At 39.6% G+C, this 27,242-nt stretch overlaps 1 protein-coding gene across 2 annotated transcripts in view; it reads left to right on the top strand.

The window, feature by feature from the left end:
* The window catches only part of FBXL17 (F-box and leucine rich repeat protein 17), a 461,969-nt gene extending 436,659 nt beyond the window's left edge, over positions 1–25,310 (top strand). The window contains exons 7-8 of one of the 2 annotated variants that reach the window (XM_033110526.1): positions 3,221–3,363; positions 22,398–25,310. In XM_033110526.1, the coding sequence (XP_032966417.1) occupies positions 3,221–3,363; positions 22,398–22,538 (284 nt within the window). In that variant the 3' untranslated portion in view covers positions 22,539–25,310. The remainder of the gene's footprint in view (positions 1–3,220; positions 3,364–22,397) is intronic. The other variant, XM_033110525.1, reaches the window with a different exon arrangement.
* Positions 25,311–27,242: the final 1,932 nt, after the last annotated feature.

Below are 27,242 nucleotides of genomic sequence, written 5' to 3'. Positions count from 1 at the left end.
TACCCCCCAATGTAAATGTTATTCTTACAGTGATCAGTCCATTTCCTTCAGAGCACTTGTTACAATTTAGAATTATATATACTTTGGTGTTTATTTGTTTCACATGTCTCTCTCCTACTAGAATATAAACTTCATGACTTCAAGGACTGTGCTTATTTTTGCTGCTTGTTTGCATCCCTTATGCCTACCCCCGTGAGTGCTACTAATTATTGAATGAATATTTCTAGAATACATATTGCTACTTCCTTGTACTTGTTTCAGCCACACAGAATGCCCTGCGACTTCCCTGTCCTTTCACATCTCTCCACCTTTACACATGCTTTCCCTTAGCCCAACGTGCTTGTCCTAACTCCTTTGTTTTCCTGGAGAATCCTTACTTATCCCTCAAGACCCACCTTAGCTCTTCCATGACACCTCTCCTCCCCTGAAGAGTGAAGGGTTCCCGTGATCCCTCGGCATGTCTCCATCACAGACCTAAACATAGAATAGTCATTGGTGTTTTCAGCTCATAGTATTAAGAACCAACTCTGTCCTAAGCACGTGCTAGATGCTAGACATACAGTGGTGAATAGGAGCTGTCATTCTAATGGAGGAGATGGGTCACAAAAAAGGAAATAAATAAGCAAATAAATAAATCATAACATTTCCAATAACGGTAATTGACAGGATGATCCGTTCTGAGAAGCTGACCTTTGACTTGAGATCTGAAAAGTGAAGAGTTAGGAATGGGAGGAGAGGGTGGGATGAACATTGACGGTTCACTGGGTCGTTCCTCATGTCCACCCGACACTCCCAGCCCTCACCCCCGCTCAGCTGGCCTCTGAGCTCTGTGGTTTGTTCTGTCCCCAGTAGTCAGCACACGCCCCGTGTGTCACATCACAGTTCCACACGCTAGTAGTGCTGTGCGTTACAATTGCCAGGTGCCTGGCCCCAGGATTCCAGTTCAGGGGAGCTGACGTGCACCCAGGCCTAAAAGCGAGCTCTCAGCTTAGTACCCACTTCTCACTCACTGTCTTACTATTCTGGGAAAGTGACTCAGTCTTGCTGTGATTCCCGCTTCCTTATCTCTAAAAGAGAAATAACAATAAAGCTTCATAAGGTTGCTGTGAGGATTCGATGAGATAATGCACCTAAAATTCTTAGCCCGGTGCCTAAACCAGGGCGTCAGTAAGTCCCGGGGAGTAAGCTCTAGAGGGAGTGCTCATGAGGTGTTTTTTTTTTTTTTTTTGAATGAATGAATGAATGAGTTAAGCAATAGTAAAGTGTAATTCTTCAGTAAACAGAACTATGTCCAAACAAAACCTGAATACCCTGATTTATCTTCAGTAGTCGTGTTTACTGTTTATTTTAATTTGGACAAGAAAGAAAAAAAAAGCAAATACCAGTGATTTTAGCACCTAGAATCAATAGCTATGGACTGTTCATTTACTTTTAAAGCAGCTTCTGAAAACTCCACAGATCATTTGGTTTACCTTTTTCTGGCTAGTGCAGGACTTTCGTGTTCTAGCCTCAAACCTCAATAAAAGTACACAGTCTGCTGACCCGGGGTCATCCTACCACTTGTGCTTTGTCATCTTTTGAAATCACAGTTTGAGTACTTTGTATTGAAAGGCATTTCTTTTCTGTGTCTTCTACTTCATTCATCATGAGAGATCCTCAGGACATGATAACCAATGAAAGTTACGGTAATACTGGAGATAACAATTTTCTTAGGTCAGGGACACCAACGGGATTAACCTAGGCTATTGCTTCTACTACACAAAAGTATTACTCGGACCATTCAGCAAACCTTTGGCAGATCCCCCCTACCCAGCTCCACCTCCTTGGAAAACTAAATGCCAAAAAATAGCATGTGTAAAAATGAGAACATCTGCAAATCGGTGGTGTGATCAACTTCCCAGGAAATGTTTCTTTTCTTCCATTATAACATTTTCACTGGAAAACACTCGGATCATGATTATTGTTTTTGTAAGCTTTAAATATCTGGCTTTGATAACTTGAATGAAAGGGTATGAGTTTTCTAGAAAATAAAATAAAAAAATTACTGAGTATTTAGCGAAGAGATGTTGCCAAGTGTACTTTTCTGTGAGCTGTGAGAGGTAACATTTCTTTACATGCGTAATTCATTCTACTCTAATTAATCTAGTCAATTGGAAAATATCATCTACCTTTAATGTCACAGAAATCAATTCATCCTATCTTAGCCTGAGGAAATAATTAGCAGACAATTTCTCGTTCCTTTTTAGTATCTGTGGCATTGTTTTCAGGGTTTTCATTTACAAACCAATGCACCATAAACTTATTCTGGCTGGAGGTACTGAAATCTGCTTTTCTGCCCCACAAACGTAGACGTGTACAGGGCTATCGAATCAGAAGTCCACAGCAAAGAACCACATTCACTAGTTGGTCGCTCTGACGGGGTGATGGGTCTCCTGGAGCCGTGATAAGTAGTGCACGTCAAAGATTATGGGATAATCTTTAATGGTGGTACAATGCCAAACAGTGAGGAAGACTAGAGATACTGTCATCCTTTTCAGATGACAGGTTTCATTTTATATGTTAATAGAAGGAAAACTTGTGATATGGTGAGGAAATTCACCATAACAAATGCATTGCCTTTATTGCACTCTAGCATGGCACCAATTAAATTCAACTGTATGCATAATATACTCTTAATTTCTAACAGTCCCAAGAAAGACTAATGTGAAAAATGTTATATACTCTTACATTTTACAGATCATGAACAGATTGAAAAATTATGCCAATCGATAAAGAAATTCATATGCAGTACCACACACACCTCAAAATGTTGTTTCATGGGTTTTTCTTTTTTTAAAAAATCATTAAGGTTATCTTGGGTAAAGCTTAGTTACTATTTGGGGTTTTCTGTAATATCATATGTGTAATTTAATTTATTCCTTCCGCAGATATGAATGTTTGAAAGTACAAGTAACCTTGCAGTGAGTGAAACTGATAAAAGGTTGTGTTCCAATGAAAGGGAAATTATGGAACGATTATTCACTTTGTGATAGGGTTTGTCTTAGGGTAAGCTTTCCTAAAGCATTTCAAATTTAATTTAGTTTCTAAAATGTTCATCTACAGACAACATTTCAGGAACAAATTTTGTGAGGAAATGAGAGAAACGGTCATAATAAGACAGAGATCCCTTACACTACTAACATTTGTGCTTTGCTCTCTTTCTCTCTGTCCCTCCTTGCAGCACTGATAGCCATCGGGCGATACAGCATGACCATAGAGACTGTGGATGTCGGATGGTGTAAAGAAATTACAGATCAAGGAGCCACCCTCATTGCTCAGAGCAGCAAGTCTCTGAGATATTTGGGGCTGATGAGATGCGATAAAGTAAGAGTTACCTTTCAAGTTTTTCTTTCTACATATCCGTATGTTAGGTTGGTGCACAAGTAATTGCGGTTTAAAAGGTTAAAAACAATTGCAGAAACTGCGATTACTTTTGCACCAACCTAATAATAGCTTGATACCATATTTTCTCTCTCTCCCTACATGTATGTATGTATGTATGTATGTATACGCGCACATACATGTACTGTTACAGATATACATTGTAAGATGCCTAGCTTTCTCAACTAATCGGAGATCAGTTTTGCATTTCTCTGTTTAAAAATGAATTTTGTGCTTGTGCAGAAAGGAAAAAAGAAATCATACACACAGTCAACTTAGATTTCGGCCTTTTATCCATAAGCCCATGGAACGAAATTTATGATGCTTGCATGGCACACTGCGGTGTACAGGGTCTAACAGTAAAATTCTGTCCCGGGTTCCAAGTTCCCTGCAACAGTAAAGTGAAAAGAGCAGGTACCAAATTGTTTTCTTCAACATTTGAAGTGTACAATTTCAGTTCTCAGCACCTATGTACTCTGGACCTGTGAGGTCAAGAAAAGGCCAGTGTGGGGCTTTGAGATGGGAGTCTGCCTCTTTCCACACTTTAGATGCCACTTTGAGCGCATGATGAGAAACGTTTACCGGGGTCCCACTGAAGGTCTTTGAGCTGGCCCAGAGACGTGGGCATGAATTTGGGAAATTGTACCACATTTAACATGGTGCCCTTTGAAGACTGAGAAGAAAGATGACAAAAATCTGTATTGATCACCTCTTTTCCTTATTGTTATTTCCATGTTTTCCCTATAACAAAGAAATAGTTATTTGTGCTATGAAGGGGCAAAAACAGAGGCCCCGAAAGACCAGGCACTGGCCCAAGACCACACCTCCCAGATGTCACCCCGGCCATCAGAGTTCCTGGTCAGTTCTTGTGTCATCTCCAGGCATAGGAGCTGCTTCCTTGGAGAAGGTCCATCTCAGATACTTGTTCAGAAAATGCTGGCATCTTATAATAATTTACTCATGTGTGCTCCTTTTGCAAATGAGGATCAGGGACATATCTAGCAAAACGGAGTGAAACTAAATATATATGCCTCTCAAAGGACATGAGTTTTCTAAATGTAGCAGATTTGGGGGCAAGTAGAAGAAAGGCCCAAACCGTTCGTGTGCTTTGTGATTTTTGTTAATTGACCTAGTTCTTTTCTCCAAATGCTTTAAAATCCCAACTTATACCAGGCCTCTGCCAGTTAGTTATGTTTAGAGAGATTTCATTATCTATTCTCAGCCCAGCCCGGAAAGCCACTGACTATGTTACTAAGCAACAGCACTGAGACCCAGGGGTTGCAAGTCTCCCTCAAATTTCACTACCTACTAACCTAACACTACCACTAACCCTGTCACTTTAAAACAGAATTATTTTAAAACAAGTTAAAGGGTCCACAGTAGACAGAGTATTCTAGAAACATGAAATGAATACAGCAGAGCACCTCAGCATCCACTAGACGAAACAGCTACCTCAGTGCTACCTACCTAACCAAGGACGCCAGAAAGTATGCATTCAAAATAGATGTACCCACAACCATGCTCGGAAATCACCGTATTTCTAGTACATGCTATCTAGATGCGTTGAGGTCTGCTCCACCTTCAGAGATGAACTGTAGAAATGTATATTCCAGTTAGTACAGGGGACGATTAGTCCAGATATATTCGCTGACCAGCATTTTGCTAATTTCAAGTTAAGAAATGAATTCTTTTCTACCCAGATACAAGTTAGTTCAAAATGAGATGTGGAGGCTGTTCTGTTTGTGGGTATCCCTGAAGGCTTTAGCCTTTTCCTCAGGCGGACTCTGGATCCCTCCTCCAACCTGAGAGGACTTGGCTCTAGCACCACGTATCTGACGATAGCCCGTGGCCCAGCCCAGGGTATCCTGGGCTCAGTCTTGCTGCTCGCGCCCTCAGGCCTAAGGCAGCTCAGAGCCAAACACGCGAGGTTCTGTGAGGACGGAAGAAGTTTCCAAACCACACACAAAGTGCAAGTAAAGCCTTGCACATAAAAAGCCTGCTGGTTGATTTAGTTGGATGAAAATCTAGAGTAAGTCACTATTCAGCTTTCAAAATTTACATTATGCTATCCATCTCCAGATTTTAAATTTTATCAAGATTCTAAGAAAGATTTGAGAAGCAAAGAAAAGAGGTTAATAGTTGAGGGCATGGACTCTGGAGTCGGAGTTAGCATTGAAATCCGGGCTCTGAACTTAGCTCTGTCATCTTGGGCAGTTATTTAACCTCTCAGTGCTTCTGTGTTCTCATTTGTGAAATGAGGATGACGTGTCTTGTAGAATTGTTGTGAGCATTAAATGAGTGAACATATATCAAGCCCTTAGAATAATGTTACTAATAGTTATATATAAAATGCTGTGTTATTCTTATCACTATCACTATATTAGCCTGTGGGTTCATATTTGAATTTCCAAATGAGACAAAAAATGTATTGCCTGCTACCCATTTTGAAAGGAAATGAAAAAAATGAGGGGAAAAAGCTCAGAGAAAATTTTGCCCTTTTACTTTTCCCTCACTTAAGTTTAAAATTGAGACTATTTTCTATGCAAAGATATCAGTAATTACATTTTCTACACACTTTACATAGGACAACTTATGCCTCCATAGGACACGCTGTATTTGACATCAACTTACTAAGCCAGGCATAGGGATGAAGAGAAAAGGGTGAGTTGAAGATAAGACCATTTGAATAGGTAGGGAAACAAAAAAGAAAAACAGTAAGAAGAAGAAGAACAGAAACAGGAAACAGAAATTATGATTCAGACATGAAGATGAAGATGCTCTATGTCAATGTGATCATCTGTGCCAACAAAGAATCAAAGAAGAAAATTAATTTGGGCCTCACACTGTTCTTAAGCCAATCTGCTAACCACTTCTAACTCATTAACTTGAGTTCTCCTTCCCCTTTCTGCACACCAGCTGGAGGGCAAGAGATCTCACCGGTCTGCACAGTTACCCCCGTGTCAGGAACGTGGTCTGTGAGATTCCTGCGCTGGGGAGAGATGGGGTTTGTGGCATCTCTGTGTCCCAGGGCTCGTGTCCTGTGATCCTCTGGTTCTGAGAAAGGTTGAAGCCTGGCTATATTTTCTTTCACATGCAGTCAGTTTCATTTGGGCCACTTGTACTTAATTTGAAAGCTATACGGTACCAAACTTCTGCTTTTTTCCTGACTTGCGCTTTTGAGGAACTGTAAGAATAACAAAATGCAGTGTATTTTTGAAGGAAAAAGTGTTTTTCCTCCGTCTCTCTTTCTCTCATTAGATGAAAATCATTAAACAAATTCTTTGCAGATGAAAGCAACATGTCCTTAGATTATCAGACAGTGTCTGAGCAAAACTGCAGCCAATTTGTTTGGCTGCAACATGGCTGACTCCTAGGGCGGAGTCCTGCAGCCATTGGACAAACACAGCATTCCCAAGCACTTGTAAAATTAGGAAGTGCATTAAGAAGCCCCTGCTTGAGTGGCTTTTCTGATTACTGGATGGATAAGCATGTTAGAGGCATTACTTTGGGTTTTGAAGCCAACGCCACTTAATCTCCTATACTTTAGTGCATTGTAAGAACCAAGAGAAGAAAACGCTGTGTGAGACGGCTTTGATGAATTGGGGTGAACTTATATTCTTAAAGACTGTTCAAAGGCTTACTTGACCTTGGGAATTAGAGTTGACCTGAAATCACCTATCAACTTAACACGCATTTATTTGGTGATTTAGTTAAAACTGCTTGTATAATCAACGGGACTCTCTAATAAGAGCAATATGTTTACTCTGCTTTCCACAATTACAGACAGTGGCTTTGGTCATAGAAATCATTTTCACAACTTCAGTGAATTCTAAATTCCATATAGATGCATTTCTTCTAATAATATATTTTCCTCATTTCTTACAAGGCAGTTTGGATGGAGAACAAAAGTGAAAAGGACAAAAAAATTTATGGAAAAGCTGTAGGGCAAATGGAAATGCAGTGTTCAAGGTTAATGAAAAATGTTTGGGGTAACAAGGTTGATGAAAAGGGAGGGAGCCCAGTGGCATTGGCTGAGAAACCAGACCTCGCCAGAGGCAGCCTGGCTGGTTTGGGAAACCTCGGTGATAAAATGTCGTGGTGGAAACCTCTGCAGGGTGTGTTAATACAGAAGTTTGGAGACATAGGGCCTGAATTATGAGCAGTGAATAACATCATAAATGTAGCAATATGCCAAACCCTTGTGAAAAGCAGTTGGATGGAGAAATGCTGGAGCTTTTAAAAGCTCCCTTTCACTTACATTTTTTTTTTAACTTCATGCAGAACTAATTTTATACACTGTTCATTTGATTTGAAAATGCCAGCGTCTGGGGTATCATTAAAGAGCGTTATTGAGAGAGCCACTCTTGGCAAAGCATTTTGCTTAAAATGCTTATTAGCTCTCGGGTCCCTGCAGTGTTGTAGACAGGACCGAGAGAGGTTCCCCCGCTTACCTAGCCCCGCTGCCCCACCTTTGTCCGGAGCAGGTAGCTGCCCGCCTGCTGGGAAGCTCCTTCTCCTTGGCCGGGAGGCGCCAGGAGGGCCTTGGGGGCGCAGTACTTAAGGAACAGACGTAAATAGATTTTGAAAGGTCCACCCCAACGTCCTATGACCAAAGCCTCTTGGAATTTCTTTGATTTCTAGTTGACATAAATTAGAATTACACAGGCGTGAAGAGTCTTCCCAGAAAAGATCAGAGAGGCTGCTGGGGGAGGAGAGCACCCCTGCGTGAGCCTATTGATTATCCCGCTGCCTTCAGGCCAGGGGCCTCTTTGGAGGCTGACTATTATTGATTCACACCGTAGAAATAATCAAATTACTTCATTTCTCATCAAACTGCCACCGCCGAGACCTTTCTCCTCACCTGCCCCAATTTCTGAAGTACTTAGTTGAGGAGTAAAATAGATGATTTTTTTTTTTAATAAGAAATTGTTTCTTGAGGTCATAAGAAATCCTTGTTTTTCACACAAGTTCCTCATTTAAATGGTAGAGAAATTCCATTTAATCAAATCAGTGAGAAGCCAATGCAGAAAGCAAGTAATGGAAACCAGTCAGCTCTTTAAAGCCAGGAATCTGCTTTACAACCTTAAACTACCGAGGGCCAAGTTTCGTGTGCCCAATTTAATGTAAAAATATTCAGGAAAAATGGACCGCTGCATTTTTCAGGAAGTAATTATGGTAAGAGAAAGCCTCAACAACCTAAATATTTCTGTGAAGAAAATGGAGTTTTTATCAGCTTGTTTTAGGAATCCTGAGCAGGAAAGCCCTATGGGGAAAATAATAGAGGACTCTGTAACTAATATACAGAACTAACTGGAAAAATCAGTTTAAGGGAAAATAATTTGTGGGGCCCTGTGTCCGGGACTGTTTGGGTAGCAATCCAGCCATGAAACAAAGTGGGTACCTGCAGGGACTCCGCCTCTCCCCTGCAACGTATGCACAGCTGTTTCCAGATTGCCCATAGCCAGAATTTAAGACTGGAAATGTATGTCTTATCAAAGAAAATAAAGTGAAAAACAAAACATTCTTTCCTAATAAGGCAGGAGTGGTCTGGCTGTATCTGATCGTGCAGTTCTAGGCCACGAGCGAGCGACCGTAACCGTTACATGAACAGCCCATAATACCATGTGCTCCAAAAAAGAAAGGGACTGTGAAAAACTGAGAGAGAGTATGGCGGGGGCTCTACACTCTGAACTTAAGTCCTTCACCTGAAGTATCAGCATCTTGTTCCTTTTGCTGATAAAACAGTTTCTCCGGGTGATTTTCACACAGGAGCACTTTAAAACACATTTTTATAACCCTGTCCTGATTATTCCTGGTAATTGAAACAGAGGAAAACACATCAGCTGAAATTCACAGATTACCACTCAGCCTCATTTTAGCCAAAGTGTTTCCATCTCTTCTCCCAACCCTATTCACCTGAACTGCTATGAAGTAGTATCTTGAAAGGCCTTTACTGTTTTTAAATATTAAACCAAGAAAACACTGGCATGGAGCTTTGTGACAAGTTTAACTGGAGCACTAGTGTTTTCAAATTTTACTTCCATCACGTCACTATCTGTGGGTTTTTGAACAACTTAATTTCTAAAAGCCTTCGTTTCTCTGTCTGAAAATAGGGATAATATTTACCCCATAGAATTGTTACGAGATTAAATAAGATGTGGCAATAAAGCACTTAGCCCAAACTCATGTTTATTATCATCATTATTATTTATTCATGTATCCGTACCTGCTTTGGAATCTTGTATCTGATATTTAGCCATGATATGAACCACTGGTTCAGAGTATCCTAGCCATGGATATAAATTTACATGCTAAGATCTTACAAAGAAAAACTAGGCCCCTGAGTCGCAGACAGCAATTCTACAAAACAGCAGAATCCATTTTTTAAATAAGACCCATTAATTTGTAGTTAAATTTACAGAGGAAGAAGAATCCTAGAGACCTGCAGGTCTCAGTTGTTCCTTGGGAACAGAGAGAGTAAAGATTTGCCAAGTCAGCCAGCCAGTCAGTGTCCAGGCTGGAACGCACCTGGTTTGCTTCTTCACGAAAATCAACATCTCTTAGAACCTTTTAAGGGAGTGTGCTGCAACTAGCTGCTTATGTTTTGCTCATTTCTGTTAAAGGATTGATGTATGGTGAAATTGTTGTTGTTGTTGTTGTCGTTGTTTTAAGGAGGAAGGAGAAGGCCCACTGTTCCCCAAACGCTGTAAAATGTTCTGTTGGAGTTTGCCTGAAGGCACCCTGGAGCCTCCTTGCTTTGCAGTAAATAATCTCCTTGGAATTTTGATTTGGCTTAAGTAATTATACGAAAGAGTTAGGTTGTAGGATCATATTATTTTTCAAATTTACAAATCGAAAAGGTAACAGCAATTTCTTAACAGGGCTCAAATTAGAGTCCCAGAACTCCTGAGCACCTGACTGCACAAAGCAGAAACCAGGACGGCCGCAGCAGCTCAGGACGCTGGACGCTGCTGCCCTTTCGGAATGGAATGGCAGCCCAGCCCGTGTATGCGGCCTGGCCATCCAGCAGCAGGTTTTCACAGCCTGCCACGCTGGGCCTAGTGAAAATTTTGTTTGCCAAGTAGGTTTTCAAAGAGAAAAGCAAAACTTCGTCCCTCAATTTTTATCATATATTTTAATCCTTTAAGAAATATCTACTGAGCTACTTACTCTGTTCTAATCACCATGATAAGGGAACAGGTCAGAAAAACTTGGTGTGCAAGATAGAGTTCCTACTGCATGGAGCCTGCAGCCTCCTGGGAGAGACAGACAAGCAAACAGACAAACAGTGCTGTAAGACTGAAAATTAATTTTCAAAAATGGCACCCCAAATTGTATTTCTTTTGCATAAAGAACCTCACTTATATCCCACATCTGCTTTCAGCTACTGTCCTCCAGAGTCCAATCTTTCTACCACTCTACTGTTAAACTTCCTGAAAAAAGGATTGACTACGAACAGTTGTCCTTACTTTTACACCGCTCCTTACAATCTGTTTCCATCCTCACCATGCCACTTGCTTCTGGTCTTTTCAAGATCAACAGCAACTTCCATGTCACCAAATCCAGTGGCCACTTCTCTGTGTACAACTTGCTCCATCTCTTAGCAGGTGCATCCATGTGGCAACCATTCCCTCCTTCGTGAGAGGCTTCCCTCTTGTCTTCCACGCCACCATGCTCCTGGTTTTTCTGGCTTCCTATCCCATATGGCTTTCTGTGCCTCCATTCCCTCATCTGTAAAGTGGAAATAAAAATAGCCCCTAGCTCAGGTTATTGAAAGGGTTAAGTGAGCGAATACGTGTAAAGTTCTTTACATGAAGTAAGCGATAAATATTAACTCTTCCTGGTGCTGGCGAATCCTTACCTTTTTCATTCTCATCACACTCCTTGTTAAAATGTTAAGCTCCTGGGGTTTCTCCTTCTGGGTTATATTGCCAGGCCCTACCATAGTGGCTAGTATGTAATAGTTGCTAAACAAATGTATATTGGATAATGGATGGATGGATGGATGGATGAACCGATGGAAGGACGGACTGACGGACAGATGGATGGATTGGAGTGTGTTTCTCATCTGAATTCTGTGTAGCTCCAAGGTTCTGAGGAGGTTTCTCAGAGCCTCTGCCTGGTTCTCACGCCTGGCATCCATCAGAGCAGCCCCGCTTTTCTTGCTTTATTGATTTTGTTTATTTGGTTTGCTTATTTATTTAATATTTGGGTTTGTGGAAGTGTTACTCCTACAAAAGCAAGTTTGAAACCCGTTAGGTCCCACTGCCTCTTAATAATTCGATAGATTATAAAAAGTACCTAGGCAGAGGGAAATAAATAAATGAGAAAGAAAGATGACACCATGCATTTAATATCAGTTTCCTGTAGCTGGGGAATTTTGAGTGTAGCCAAAAGCCCCTGAGACTGAGGACAATCACAGAGTTCAGGCATCTGATGTGTGACGGGACTCGGCATCCTTCAGATGCGAACCCTGAAATGCTCTGATTTATGTAGTCGCTCTTCTGAAAACCAAAAATATTACTTGTTTTTATTAGGTTGGTACAAAGATAATTGTGGTTTAAAAGGTTAAAAAAAAAAATTTGCAAAAACCGCAATTACTTTTGCACCAACCTAATAGTTGTTTTTTTGGTTTTTTGGGTTTTTTTTAATCTACAGATTAACAGATCACTTCTATGCAGAATAAACTTTTGCGGATAATAAATTTGTTTTAGGAAACTGGTCAAATCCATAAATTCTACCTAATGGAGACTGCAGTTCTAGAAATTTTTTTCATCAGGTATCCACTGATGATTACCAGTGGTCTAGGCTTTGTGTAAGAAAAAAAAACTGAAATCCAGAAAGCCATTTAAGCATAAGGGAAAACTTTTTTCAGTTCTGAGAGTTTTCTCTCTCAATTGTGTTTTTTAGCTTAATTTTGCGAGTTTAATTTAGAAACACCCAGATGTGTTCCATAAATACATTGCACTTACCACTCGCTTAGTGACTATGTTGATTATCTTATTAGGGGCCAGGTTTTCTCAAATAGTCCATCTTTTGCCTGTGCATCTTTTAGAGCACTGCAGATGACTCCCCCAGGGGCTTTCTCCATCCCAGTGTCCTACACATATCCGTTTTGGCTTTCACATAGTGCAAATCTATACAAAACAAATGCATTGATTTTCACGATGGGTCAATCCCACGACTGTCGGTTGTGGCCTCAGAATGGCCTGTGGAAGGCTGAGTACCTAGAGCTTACACTTGGCTTGAAACATCCTTTTTGGTGGAGGATTGTTTGGTGAAACAGGGAATGAAAATGTCACTAATTTTTCTCTCTGACAGTCTGGTTGTTGGACTCCTGTCTCACTAATCTCTAGAGACTTCAGGATGGCGAGCCCCGATTCTCACTTAACACTGCAGGCGTTTCTGTGATCCCCATCCTCCCAGGTCCTTCGCTACTTTCTCAGTGTGCTAATTCAAGTGAATACCGTGTTTCCCCACAAATAAGACCGGGTCTTATATTGAGGTTTGCTCCAAAAGACGCATTAGGGCTTATGTTCAGGGGATGTCATCCTGAAAAATCATTCTAGGGCTTATTTTCTGGTTAGGTCTTATTTTCAGGAAAACACAGTAGAAGCAATGCTAGTGTTCACAGGCAACCCACATTTCATGAAAAAGAGACAGCATGAAGCCAGGCCTGTTGTGATATTGACAGTGCATAGCACTTCTAATCATAGCAGATTGTGAAATGGATTTGACTGCATTTGACAAAGTTGGCTGAATTTATGAACCTGCCCCTGTCAGGTTCATTGCGTTCTCAGTATCTGTCTCTTTCTGTGCTTTGGAATTTTTGGATGAGTTTTTGCCACACAAGTGTAATCTTTCTTACCTCAGTGTTTAAAAATACGCCCTTGAAGGCCTCAGGCTATTCATATGAGGTTTCTGCCTGAAGCAGAGTGCATTATGGGTGACCTGTAATCAGCTGAATCCATAGCAAGTGGCTTTGAGGCAACAATAAGATAATCAATTTTTCTTCTTAAATTTATAATAAATACTTAGCTATGTATGTCCTCTCCTCCTACCTCACGGGTGGTCCCTTGAGGAAACACTTAAGTCCGTGTGAGGAATGGGTTCGGGGGAATTTTTCCTTCCACTAGCTGTTGGGAAGTTCTGGTAGCGGCCTCCTTTGGCGACACCCAACTAGAAATCTAAGACAAATGCTGAAGGAGGAGAAACCAGTCTGTTTTTACCATATTCAAAGACTCTACCTTTGGTTTCGGTCCGTGATGAATATTTGTGGCGGGGGAGGGAGATGGACTAATAAGCTGTAGGCGTCACGGTTTCTTTTCTCCAGAACCCCTGACTGAGAGCTCAACGTGGGGGCAGCGCAGGAGGTGGGTGAGCACCTGTCACCTTTCAGTAAGCTTAGTTCAGATCTTGCCTTCAGATTCCCAAGTGCAGAAATCATCTGTACCCTCTAGGGGCTCTTCAGTCGGAAGGTTTAGACCAGCAGGTCTCAACCGGCGCTGCATCTGAGAATCTCCTAGGAGCTTTCAAAAATACTGATGCCTGGGCCCCATTCCTTCATGATTCGGATACGGTTAGTCTGGGATACGGCCTGGACTTTGGGAGGTTTTAAAGATTCCCCAGGGGATTCTAATGAGCAGACAGGCTGAGGACCACTGTATTCTTTTTTGTATTCTTGGTTGCAGACACAGTTTAATTCTTCCCACATCGGTAGAAATGTCTCAGATATTTGTTACGGATGAGTCACTGTGGGGTTCATAGAGAAAGGCCTGGGTGTGACTGAGAAAGGAAGAGGGAAGGACGGGAATGAGAAGTTGCCTGCAGAGTAGAGAAAAGGAACAGCCAGCACGCTCTAGTTCACACCTAGAAATCTTTTCATGGGCCACACCACTCTGGGAGGACCTGTTGAGCTTTATCCTCCTCCACGCAGCTGGCAAGCTTAGCCTTGCTGCTGAAGAGGAAGCGGAAGAGGTGAGGTGAGAGATTGTAAAAGTGGCGCCAAATTCCTGGTGTCTTGGACTTCTAACCATAGAGAAACATCACCAGGATGTGCGGCCTGTCAGCCAAACAAGGACAGTCCTACCACAAAGGGAGTGAAATAGAATCATAAAAATCTACCCACGCCTGCAGAGAACTGGTGCATGTTGTTGGCTGAGCAGGGTCCTGGAAAAATCAAATGTATCGTCTGCTTGTTTATTTATTTACTTATTTTTAGTGTCCTATTTAAATTTTTAAACTGCATTTAGATGACTTATCTCATTTACATACAAGTTTGAGGTAGTACTAAAATTCACATTACCCTTATTTTACCCATTTTAATATGTGCCCATCTTGGGGCCCGTGGGCACTTGCTGAAAGAGCAGTTGGGTCTCGTTCGGATCTTTGTTGTCCAGGGTGACTGAGCAGCCCCTGATAAATGCCAGGTGCTACCGACAGCCAGTACAGCTTCCCAGAGAGCCCGGAAGCGCAGAGAGAAGCAGGCTCCGGAGGTGAGGCGTATTGCCTGGGAGACAACACTCTGCCTCTGGGCCTCCAGAAGTCCGCCTCTGGGGCTGTTAGCCGTGAGTGACATTGCCCAGGGAGCCTGTGGAGAATGACAGACCAGTGAGAAGGCAAGAGCCCTGAATGAGGAGGCAGGAGCTGAGTGTGCTATCTGTGACACCTTCACAGGCATACTCTGGGCTCCTGACTTTTCCCACCTGCAGATGGGGCACCCATTTTCTTAGCCCCCTCACCCCCAGCAGTGCTATTTGAAAAATGAGCTTGCTGCAGTTACACATTTGAATGTGTTAGACGGGCTGGATTAACATTGGCTTACAAAGCTTATGAAGTAAAGGACAGATTGACTGTTTTATTCTAACTTATGAGTGGATTTCCTTTCTTCCCTGAATAAGGGGTGTACATTTAGTGCATGTGGTACCCAGGCTGATGCCTCCTTGTCCTTCAGAAGTCCACCCAAATGTCACTTCTTTTGGAAAGCCCTTTCCGGCCTTCCTGGAGAAGGTCAAGTGCTTGCAAAATCCTTTCATCCACAGTAACCTGCACTTCCCCTAGAAAGCACTCCTCAAGCTTTGCTGCTGCTGCTGATTTAATTGTTCGTCTCACTTGCTCTAAGAGGGTGGGGACCATGTTTGTCAAGCTGATCATTTTATATCCGGGACACAGAAAAACGTTTTGATGGGTCGGGGAGAAGAGAGAAAGCAATACAGTTTATGGCATGGGCAGTGGCCCTGCCAAAAGGCCCCTTGTTAGTCTTGCAGCTTCATCACGTTTGCACAGCTCCATGACAGAATGCTCTGCGGGCCAAGTAAGATCCATTATAATTTATTTGCCCACCGTGCAGCCGTTCTGAAGAGCTTATAAAGGGCTTTGAAATGTAGTATATGTAAACTGCAATCAATTTTCCTAACGCTAGATGGAAAATAAATGTCAGTGACACTGTGTGACCCTGTGTGTAATAGCAGTTCTGTCTGAGCCACAGTTCATCTGCAGTAAGGGGTATTAAGGCTTATTAGATGCCTGGAACATAATAGATGCTCATTGAATATTTTCCCCTTTCCCTCTTCCTCCACTCTTACTGGAATGGGAACATACTTTTATTTTGCCATTTATTAGTCATTTGGATGAAGTTAGCAAATTATTTTCAAGTATTTCACCAAAATAAACCATACTAAAGAGGGGGGGGAATGTGTTTGATTTCTCCCCTACAACATGAAAGACTGATACTGATGAGTACAGTGTTTCTCAGTGGAGAGCACAGGGCAGGTTTGGTTGGAGGGACCATTTTCCCTCCTCTGCGACTGTACCATCCTGTTGCAGTATTATCTACCTGCTTCCTGAGACAACAAATGTCACACACCACTGTGACAATAAAACCAACAACATAAAAAGTCCCTCAGATTTCCTTTTGCATCCAGGTATCAGTGAAAGCATGTGGAATTGCTGAAGCCCAAGAAATAAGAAGGTGGAAATAGCATTGTTTCGAATCAGGAGTTCTGTCCAAAGTTCCCCCTGTGCTACCAGATAACTGTGACATCAGAAGGGACCTTACCTGTCACAAAATATTACAATCTGTGGGGTCCTCCTGGGCCTGCCACCCTGAGCAGGCTACTGATGCTGCAAGCTAAAGTATTAAATCTTCTGAACCATGTGGATTTTTGCAAAGTTTTAGAAACCAACTCATGCCCAGTGACCACTAACGTGTTTCTCAGTGTTACTCAGCCAGTGTAGTGTGTCACTGATCTCTAGTAAGGAAGGCTGCCATCAATTAATATGAAGCATCATAGGCTAGTCATTTCCCGAGTACTGCCTGACGGCCACATGGTTCAGCCAAAATTGCTGAACCACCATCATAAGCTACTTTGGTCGCCTGTGCAAAATCACTGGAAATCCCAGGAAAGGTATATCTGGAAAGAGGTACCCGGTGATGTCAGATGGAAAGGAGAGTAGCACAAAGAACCACCGTGGGTATACACTTCAAAGGATTAAAGGAGTTGGAGCTGCCATAATGTCAAGACTTTAAAGACTGCTACTACCACTGTAGCTGGAACAGTCTGGGAACAAGGTGAGCTTATCTTCACGATTTCTGATGCAGCACTATTTGCTGCTTTTTAATTTACTCAATATCTATTCATGACACTACTGTATTAATTTAGCCAACAAATATTTGTTGAATATATGCTATGTGCTTGCATTCTGTAGGTGCGAGGGATTTGCCAGTGAACAGAAACAGCCAAAAGTACTATCTCATGACCTTATATTTTAATGGGGCAAGGATATGCCAGACAGTGTGTGTAATACTGAAAACTAAGAGATGACGATAGCGGTCCTTGTTGTCAAGGAATTTACTGTCTAGGAATAATGCAATACGTGTTATTGTTGTTGGTCTTTTAAATAGGGTTCCCTTTTTGTATGGAAACTTTTCTCAAACAAAACAAAAAAAGTGATTTTAAGTGGTTTACAGGCATACCTTGGAGATAGTGCAGTTTTGGTTGCAGACCACTGCATTCAAGTATCACAACAAAGCGAGTCTTAATCTTTTGTTGGTGGAAGATCTTGCCTTCAGTTGGTAAAAAACACAGCACCTTTGAAGTGCAATATAGGGAAGCGCAGTAAAACGAGGTTTGTCTGTATTATATTCCTAAGTGTGGTTTTTAATGTACTCATGTAAAATATTTCCCCTTAAAAAGAAACACATCCAATTTTAAAACTTGAGTCAAAGAAGAATTAAGAATCACTTATTATAAATGGTTTCTTCAGCAAATTTTATCAGAAATTCTATATTTTGAACAATAGTTTTGGGAGATATTTCAGGCCTACACTTACACGTATCTGGAAACTTCTGGGGAAAGTACGCCAAAGGAGGGAAAGAAGCAGTGTGATGGGCTAGATACGTTAGTTAAAAACTGAATTTTGAACAGATTGAAGGTGCTCTCGTCATCCTTCCACAGTAGCAGCAGTAACAGAATGAAACTATGGTGTGATTTACCTTAATTACCACACCAATTTCCCTCACATTTTCAAAAAGTGCTAATAGATGTTAATGCAAAATAGATTAAAATACTAGACAAATTGCTACTACCTTAAAAAGAGTTATAATTTTGAAAACGTAAATTATGGTGATGCAGTCTTTGGAGAGAACTATAAAATCCAATCTTTCTTACATTTGAAATAAAACAAAAACCTGTGGTACATTCTTTTTTCCCTTTAATCACAGTAATTTCTTCAAATGACACCACTGTATATTTCTTTAGGAAGATACACTGTATTTGTCAAAGTGCATGTGTAATATAGGAGTTGCCATTGGTAGTTTTCTGCAAGAGGAAAATAAATTGAACATAGAAAACCAGGAATCATGGGGAATTTTTTTTAAAATTCATCTTTATGTTCCTTTTTTACATTACATGCATTTTATGAGTTGGAACAGAGAGTGGTTCTTTTCTTTCTAGCAAATGGAGGCGTGCATGACAAAAAATCTGCAAAATCTATACGTAGATATAATGATTTAAAATGATGTGGACCCTCCTGGGTCTTACACTGAATTCCTTCTCTAAGACACCACGACTCTTACAGAATCTATACAAAGAGGTGGGCATAATTTGTGCTTCTGAGTAAATGAAAATAACTTCAGTATAAAATTTATCACACTATATAGCCAGGGGACACTATAAGTAAGAGATAGAGCTTTCCCTAGTGGGAGCACATGTATTTCTCTGAATAACTTCTACCCAACAAAGCTCTAAAATGGAATATTTGCATTTCCCCCACTGCTTTGTTTTCACAGAATTTACACAGCACAGTTATCAAAAAGGTTGTTTAGAAGACACATTCTATCCACAGAGAATTACCAGTTCTGTTTTTCATACAGCTATACAAAGCCAAAGTACTGTCTATTGTTTCCCATAACCTCTGAAAGCCAGAGAATTAACACAGCCTATATGCTCAACTATAGGTCTATCTTACTTTATACAAGAGAAATAGGTAAATTGAATTCGGTAAATAAAAGGATATATGAAACACATTAGGAGAACTGTCAAAATAAGTTAACCCTGCCATGAAAGTCTTAAAGTGAACAATTATTCTCTAGTTTATATACTTCATAAATCCCTAGCTTCATGTATCCGGTTTGTTTAAGGCAAATTGTATCTCTTCCTACAAAACACATCACATGGAGGTATTTCCTGTTTTTAAAAATTGGACCTCCAAAACAAATTACCTGTGAACCCTAGGTGTAAAACTTTGCATAGGCCCTTGTGTAGTTTAGAAAAAATATACCACGGAAGACAGTCCCCATCCCTGTGGTGGGTTTACATGTTTTCTCCTCTCCATCCTTTTTTTCCAATCTATTTTCAGTTAGTTGTTCCTTGAATGTTAAGTGGCTTAGAGCATGTTTACTTCTTTTGCGTTGTAGTGCAGACTTTCTGAGAGTCCTCTCTGACTGAGTGACTTCAGCTCTCCCTTAATGAGATCTCCATCCTCCCCGATTTGTTTATGGCAAGAGAATGGAAGGTTGCTGTAACGTGGGGAACATCCAGTAAAGAGGGGAAAAAATAGAAAGAAAGAAAAGGGAAGATTTCCAGAGAATGGATCATTTAAAACCTAATGTGTGCTATTAGGGAAAGTTGAGGGGAATCTCCTCCAGAAAGCATTAAGGTAAAATAGATTCTTCTTGTGTATGAAGTATATTTGAAAGTTACTTCTTGTTCTGTGATTATTTTATTTTGAACATTATAACTTACGTTAAAAGGTTTATTTCTGAAATATCTCAGGAGCTGAACAATATTGAGCATCACTGTAGATAATTTGTCGCCCTAACATATTGTTAATTAACTCATGCATTTGATAACTGTGCCTGCTGTAATAATAAGGGATCCCATTGGTTGACCTTTTTTTTTGAGTCAGTTACAGTATTAGGCATATCATGACATTCAATCCTTTATAACAATCCTATGATATAAGTACTTTTATCCTGTTTTACAGTTGAGGAAATCAAATCTTAAAGAAGTAAAATGAAACCAGGATTCAGACCTTTTTCTGATTGACTCTAAAGTCCATGGTATGAACCATAGTTGCCATATTTCTCCTCTACTTTGTGCACAGCCCAATAGCCTTAAAAATGAAAGGCTGACGCTTTTGTTGAGGTGGAAGAGATAGGCAAGTAAAGAGGTGATTGCAATGCAGTGTGCTTAAATGAAAGACAAATCTTGCAGGGTGCCAACCACGGGTGCACAGACAAAGGATATCTATCCCAGCCTCGTGGAGAGATAGGCTTCCTGAAGGAGGGAATTCCTAAGCTGAATATGAGTTCCTCGGGCAATTGCTGGTCTTTGTGATTACATTGGTGTCTGGCTTTGTCTTGCTCTTGGGTTTCTGTTTTTTATTTGTAGTTTGTTAAATTGTTTTATCATTCATTCACAAATAACTAGGCCTGGCTCATGGATACAAAAATGATCATGGCTCTGATGGATCTTATGTCAGAACAGGCAAAATAGACATTAAACAAAGCAATTATAAACTGACTTTATAATATAAGTGCTGTGCAGGAAAATGTTGGAAGAGTAAACAACCTGGAAGCCTTACGTAATATGGGGAGGGGAGCAGGGACAAGGCAGTGATCAAAATTACCTGGGGAAATGACATTGAAACTAAGAACTCAAGAATGAGTAGGGTGAAAAAGATGAAGGAGAATGTAGTCAATGATATTGTGATAACTGCATGGTAACAGACAGTTATTAGGCATCATGGTGATCAAATCATAAAATAGATAAATATCAAATCACTATGCTGTACACCTGAAACTAATATCATATGGTATGCCAACTATATAATTTAATTAAAAGAAAATTAAAGAATGAGTAGTAAGTTGGCAGGAGAAGGTAGTTTTCAAGGGGGAAGTGAATTTAAAAGAATTCCAGGTAAAGAGAACAGCATGTGCCAAGAATCCGTGGCCAGACAGAGCTTGGACACCTTGATTATCTGAAATTAAATCAGGTGCCTGGATAGTATCAAAAATATGCTAGAGAGGGAGACAGGGCTAGACGATGTATGACCTTCTAAGTATACTGTTGTAAGCTGCCTCAACTTAAGCAAGACTTAGAACATAAATTTAAATTCAAGAAAACATTATGTTGCTTAAAAATCCTCTTAAGACCATGAATTCATATTCTTAACTCTAATTTATATATCAGTTTTCCTTTTTAGTCAAAATTATTTTCTTGTTTTTGAAAACAAAACGTTATATATCATATCTATATCACAGAAAGAATTAAGTACATGGCTTGGTTGGATCTAGAATGAAAATTGATTTAAATACAAGCGAGTCTTGAATAGATATGCTGACAAAGATTATCATCAACACAATGCTGAAACATCAACTCTGTTTTAAAAAAATATTATGTATAACAGTTTTCCAATTCACCCAGAGAGCTCCAGATTATTTCAGAATAGTGCAGATGACTGCAGGTCATGGTCATCATACTTCTAAGCAGGCTTTCCAAGCAAACAGCAAGGGTTTGATGCGGTCTTAGGTTTTTCCTGGCAGTCCTGATCTTTGTCGATGATGGACAGACATGGAGAGGGAGCACAAAATCGTGTATCACAGCCCCCTACTTTCAGACCAGCTTACTTAGTATAAATGAAACATTGATGTATTTGAAAAATGCCCAAGTGGTCAATAAAGATTTTAAATAAAGCTACCTAAAAGTTGTGGTCCTTAGGTTAATCATTTATTTATCTAAAGGATGAAGGAAGCTGTCTACTTCTGTGATATGAACTGCAATCAGCTTAAAAATAATTGACAAATTAATCCCTTCACAGCACAGCAATTGTAAAGGTGTTAGTTTTAATTAGGTCTGTCTGATTGCCTTGTCTAATCAAGAATCAAGGTGGTATCTTTGATGGTTAAGGTCTAGTGGGGCCATCCCTGACCTGCCAGCCATGTATGTTTTAATTATTGATTCCTCACATTTCAGCCCTTTTCACAAAGGGACTTGAAGTTTGCAATACCTTAACATTTAAAAGGAAGAAAAATAAACATTTCCCCCAACACTTTTATCTAGAATCTTGTGTACCCTCTCCACCAATCTACAGTTTCATCCCAAAAAGCCTGTCAGGGTGATGACAAAGTCAAACGCACACTCGAATGCTATCTCACTGCAGCCTCACCTCCCAAGAACTAGATTTTCAATGGACACCTTCAGATCTCGGCAAGTCACAGTCGTGTATGCTTCTGGAAAACACATTTGATTTCTTGATGTCCTATGTCTTTTAAAAGGTCCCTAAGGGCGAATGTAGTACTTAGGCAACCAGGGAGGTCAGACCAAACGGGACGCGCATCTTCTCACTAGACACTTCCTCACACTGCTGAGAGGGATGGGGGTGGTTCCCAGTGCCATGACAGGCGCGCCCATGAGCCTGGGCAGCTGGCGGTTTCAGTGGTCCTGTGCATGATGGTGGCTCTTCTCTGGTTACAGGTCAATGAAGTGACGGTGGAACAGCTGGTGCAGCAGTACCCTCACATCACCTTCAGCACCGTCCTGCAGGACTGCAAGAGGACGTTGGAGAGAGCCTATCAGATGGGCTGGACCCCCAATATGTCTGCTGCCTCCTCCTAACACTCCAGCCCAAGCTCAGGTCCACTGGGACCATTCAGCAGGGCAGACAGGAAGTGTCGATTTGGGGTGGGTGATCTCTTGGAAAGGTTTTAACTGTCACATGTCTGTGTGTGTACCCGAATGTGTATATTTGTGTCTCATTTGCCTGTTGCATAGCATAAGCGCAATTGCTATTTATTCCCAGGTGAGCTGTTTTTCTTTCCTTTAAAATTAAAGATTTTGAAAGCCACAAAACTTTTAGTTTTTAAATTCAAAGGCTTATTTCTCTAAAAAAAAAAAAAAAAAGAAAAATGTTCCTACGATGGAATTGAAAAAAAAAAAAGAAATCTATTATTTTGAGCTTCTAATTACTGCCACTTGGTGATGCCCCAAATTGAAGGCAACAGCCTTCTTTTCTGATGAGATAAAATTGTGTACTTCTACTGATGACAACCAGAGCATAAGTGATGTTACGTTAATTAGAAGCCTGGAAACCAGTCCTTTTCAAAATTTCAAGCACATACGCATATATAGGTTCTCACACTTTCTCATGTACATGCACACCAAGGCAGTTTCTCTCTAGATCATTTTCTAACTGAGGGGCCTTCCTCCAGGATGTCACTCACTGTGGCTCTGCCTAACTCAGTGTATCCACAGGTGGCCAACTTGCTATCTGGTCGATAACTTAGGGACTAGAGAGGATAAAGCCTTTTGTGAAATTTTTATATGGAGACAACAATCTGAACTCCCCTGGCCAGCTCACGAAAGTTAAGTATTCATTATTCTACAAATGTGTTGTGTTGAGTACTAAATATTGTAATTGAGTTTACGTTAACATTATGTTAGCTTTTATTTCATGGATAGTAACTGGTCCGGATATATTTAATTGATATTTGGAGCTAATCTTAGCATTATCCACATTAAAGCCACCAATGTAATTAATGGTGTGAGGTTATTTTTTAAAAATCTACAGATCATTTAATTATTTTTGTTAATTTGGATAATTATGAAACTATATTTCAGAGATTTGGGAGTAGACACATTAAGAGCAGATTAATGAGTGAGATATAAGTAGACAATCTTTTTTTTTTGGTTTTTTTTTTTTTTTTTTTTTTTTTTGCTTTGCTTTGGGCTTTAGAACAGGTTTTTGGATATTTGCATGTTGTTTTTTGAATAGTTCTTATGCTACTGCAAAGATCTATTGCTGGTTAATGTATGAGTTAAGAAGAAAAATTATAAAATCTTTTCATTAAGATTCTGTTTACACTTGTCAGAAATAAGCATTTCTTTGTGTAAAACTTGACACCTTTTACTTAAGAAAATACCTATCAGTAAATGAATGTTTTGATTTCACACATCTTTACAATGAATTCGTAGTAGGGACTCAGGCTCACATAACCTTTTCTTGTGTCTAGATTTATAATCAAGACAGCAGGGAGCCTTTTTACACTAAAGAGTGATTACCTTTCCCAGTAGAGCTAGATACAAAACCCTGACTTGTGATTTTGCTATTTATTCTTCCCCAATGTGGTCATAGCTGTTTTTTGGTCTTTAACAGGTATACTAAGGTTTGAGTTGTTAAACCATAGTGTTGAAAAGAGACTAGCTGTAAGAAACAAAGAATAGCTTTACATTCAAATGCCATTCACTTATTTATAATGACTCCAAAAAATATAAACAACTGTTTCTTTTGAGTGTGTCAACATGTTTCTGATGTGGCATTTTTTGGCTTTTAATCCCAGTCAGTTAGGAAAATCTAGTCAGTGTCCACCAAAGGTATTTTTTTCCATCACTAAATGGGTTACTGATCTAATTTGAAGGGAATAAAATTTGTATAAGGAAAAACGCTGTTTACTATTCATAAACAGTACTTCTTCTTACACATCAAACCATATCATTTTCATATTCATTCCCCTCCATTGAAAAAAATATCTTAAATCATAATATTTTAACTGGTTTTTAATCCAAAACTAATTTATAAGACAGTATGTATAGTAATAGTAGCTTGAGTGAATAAGCAAAAGTTTAATTTTTATATATGTCATACTATATTTTAAATAGTTACAAAAGACAAAGAAGGGAGAGCCATCGATGATATAGATGGTGCCATTTCAGTTCAAAATTGTAATAATCTTTGGAGTGTTACAGTTTGGTTGTCACATGGTTTCAGAAGTGTATAATTGTTTTTTTTTTTAATGTTGCGGTGTTTGAATCTAAAGTACAGCACTATCACATGCTTTAGCTTGGGGTGGGGGGCGGGGGGGCTTGCACTTATTCTTTAAGATGTTGACTAATCCAGAAAGCCTGATGCAACATAACCTGGAAAACTGCTTTGGTATATTTGTAGAAATCTATAGAAATATCATATCCAGCCTCAAAAGCATTAATCTCAGAAAACAACCAGAAAAAGAGTTAGCTTCAGTGATCCTGTGATGGTTGTTCAATGCGTTCTCATTAGATGCTTTGAAATGAGGCTTAAAATGATTTTTCTGGGCAATATAGCGTTTCTTTTTTTTTTTTTTTTCCTTTTTCTTTTGCTTAGAATGTCATAAACATATGTGAACACGTTTAATGCAGGGCTTCATCCTCTCCAAAATATCAACAGTATTTTCAGAATAAAGACTATGAAATATATTGCTGTAGTAGAAAATTCTGGTCCTTTGTCTTTAATGTCTTTTTGAGTGGATAAAGGAAATTCACCCAATTTCTATATTTCTGTGACTCTTTTGACCTTGCAATGAGTTGCAATAAAAGAGAAACAAAACACTGTGTCTTTTGTTTTATTTTAGAGGCAATAAATGGCCTCCCAGATGCTGGTTGGGTGTGAGTCATGCAGTAGTTCATGTCCTGGTCTGTTTTACTGTGGATTGTATGTAGGTTTGACTTACCAAGAATAATACACAAGACTGGGTTTAGGAGACTCTAAGTTGGCTAGTGATTACTGAGATAAAATTAAAACCTCAAGGATTTAAATAAGTGGTTTGTTTAAAATCCCATTCCCTAAATACTCATTCATTTACTTAGCCTTTTTTTTTTTAATTTTCAAAAGTAAATAGATACATTTATTGAGTAAAAATCATGTGCCAGGCACTGGGCATTTAAAGGTCCCATCCTCAAGTTGCTCATAGACAAGCAAGGAGACATTCTTGAAAACCAGCAATACCAGAGGAGTACAACAGATGTAACAATGGGCAAGATTAGAAGGAGCACACATAGGACAGAGTAGCAGTCTAGTTTCATCCTTTTGCATGTGGCTTTCCAATTGTCCCAACACCATTTATTGAAGAAACTTTCCTTTCTCCATTGTATATTTTTGTCTCCTTTGTCAAAAATTAGTTGCACTTATACGTGTGGGTTTATTTCTGGGCTCTCAGTTCTGTTTCATCGGTCTGCATGTCTGTTTTTCTGCCAATACCATGCCGTTTTGATTATTGTAGCCTTGTAGTATAATTTGAAGTCAGGGAGTGTGATACCTCTGGCTTTGTTCTTTTATCTCAGGATTGCTTTGTCTACTAGGGGGTATTGTGTTTCCATACAAGTTTGAAAATTGTTTGTTCTATTTCTTTAACAAAGAAATTCCTTTGGGAATTTTGATGGGGATTGCATTAAATTTGTGTATTGCTTTGGGTAATATAGCCATTTTAAGTATGTTAATTCTTTCAATCCATGAAAATGGAATATCTTTCTATTTCTTTGTGTCTTCTTCAGTTTCTTTCAATGATGTCTTATAGTTTTCAGTATATAGATCCTTCACTTCCTTTGTTAAGTTTATTTGTAGGTATTTTTTTTCTTTTTGTTGCAATTGCAAATGGAATTGTTTTCTGAGTTTCTTTTTCTGATATTTCGTTGTTAGTATATAGGAATCCAATGGATTTTTGTACACTGATTTTGTATCCTGCAACTTTACTGTATTTGTTTTTTCGTGTCTATTACTTTTTTAGCAGAGTCTTTAGGGTTTAATATATATAAAATTATGTCATCTGCAAATAGTGACAGGTTTACTTCTTCATTCCCAACTTGGATGTCTTTTATTTCTTTTTCTTTACTGGTTACTCTGGCTAGGACTTTCAATACTATGTTGAATAACAGTGGTAAAAGTGGGCATCCTTGTCTTATTCCTAATTTTAGAGAAAGTCTTTCAGTTTTTCACCTTTGAGTATGACACTAGCTGAGGGTTTGTCATACATGGCCTTTATTATGTTGAGGTACGTTCCTTCTATACCCATTTTATTGAATGTCTTAATCATAAATAGATGTTGTATCTTGTCAAATTCTTTTTCTGCATCTATTGGTATGATCATATGATACTTATCTTTTGTTAATGGAGTGGTTTGTGTATGTTGAACCATCCTTGCATCCCTGGAATTAATCCCACTTGATCGTGATGTATTATCTTTTTAATGTACTGTTGTAGTCTATTTGCAAGTATTTTTGCATCTGTGTTCACCAGAGATATTGACCTGTGATTTTCTTTTTTTATGATGTCCTTTCCTGGTTTTGGTATCAAAGTGTTGGACTCATAAAATAAGTTAGGACATATTCCAAGGAGGAGCTTTTAAGGAGGGCTGGAGGAATAGCAGGAATTTACGAAACTTACTGTGGGGCAACCTGGAAAATGGAAAAAACATGTATAAAGGTATGAGAGAATGAGACAGAAAGGCAAGTTCTGGGCTTTTGAGGTAACTGAGTAATGTAGGCAGGTATTTTCTGTAGGGTTAGAGGGTG

Source organism: Rhinolophus ferrumequinum, chromosome 7, assembly GCF_004115265.2.
Source record: "Rhinolophus ferrumequinum isolate MPI-CBG mRhiFer1 chromosome 7, mRhiFer1_v1.p, whole genome shotgun sequence".
In the NCBI taxonomy this organism is placed as follows: Eukaryota; Metazoa; Chordata; class Mammalia; order Chiroptera; family Rhinolophidae; genus Rhinolophus; species Rhinolophus ferrumequinum.
The sequence above is the reverse complement of the archived record's forward strand: the minus strand, read 5'-3'. Positions and strand labels throughout refer to the sequence as shown.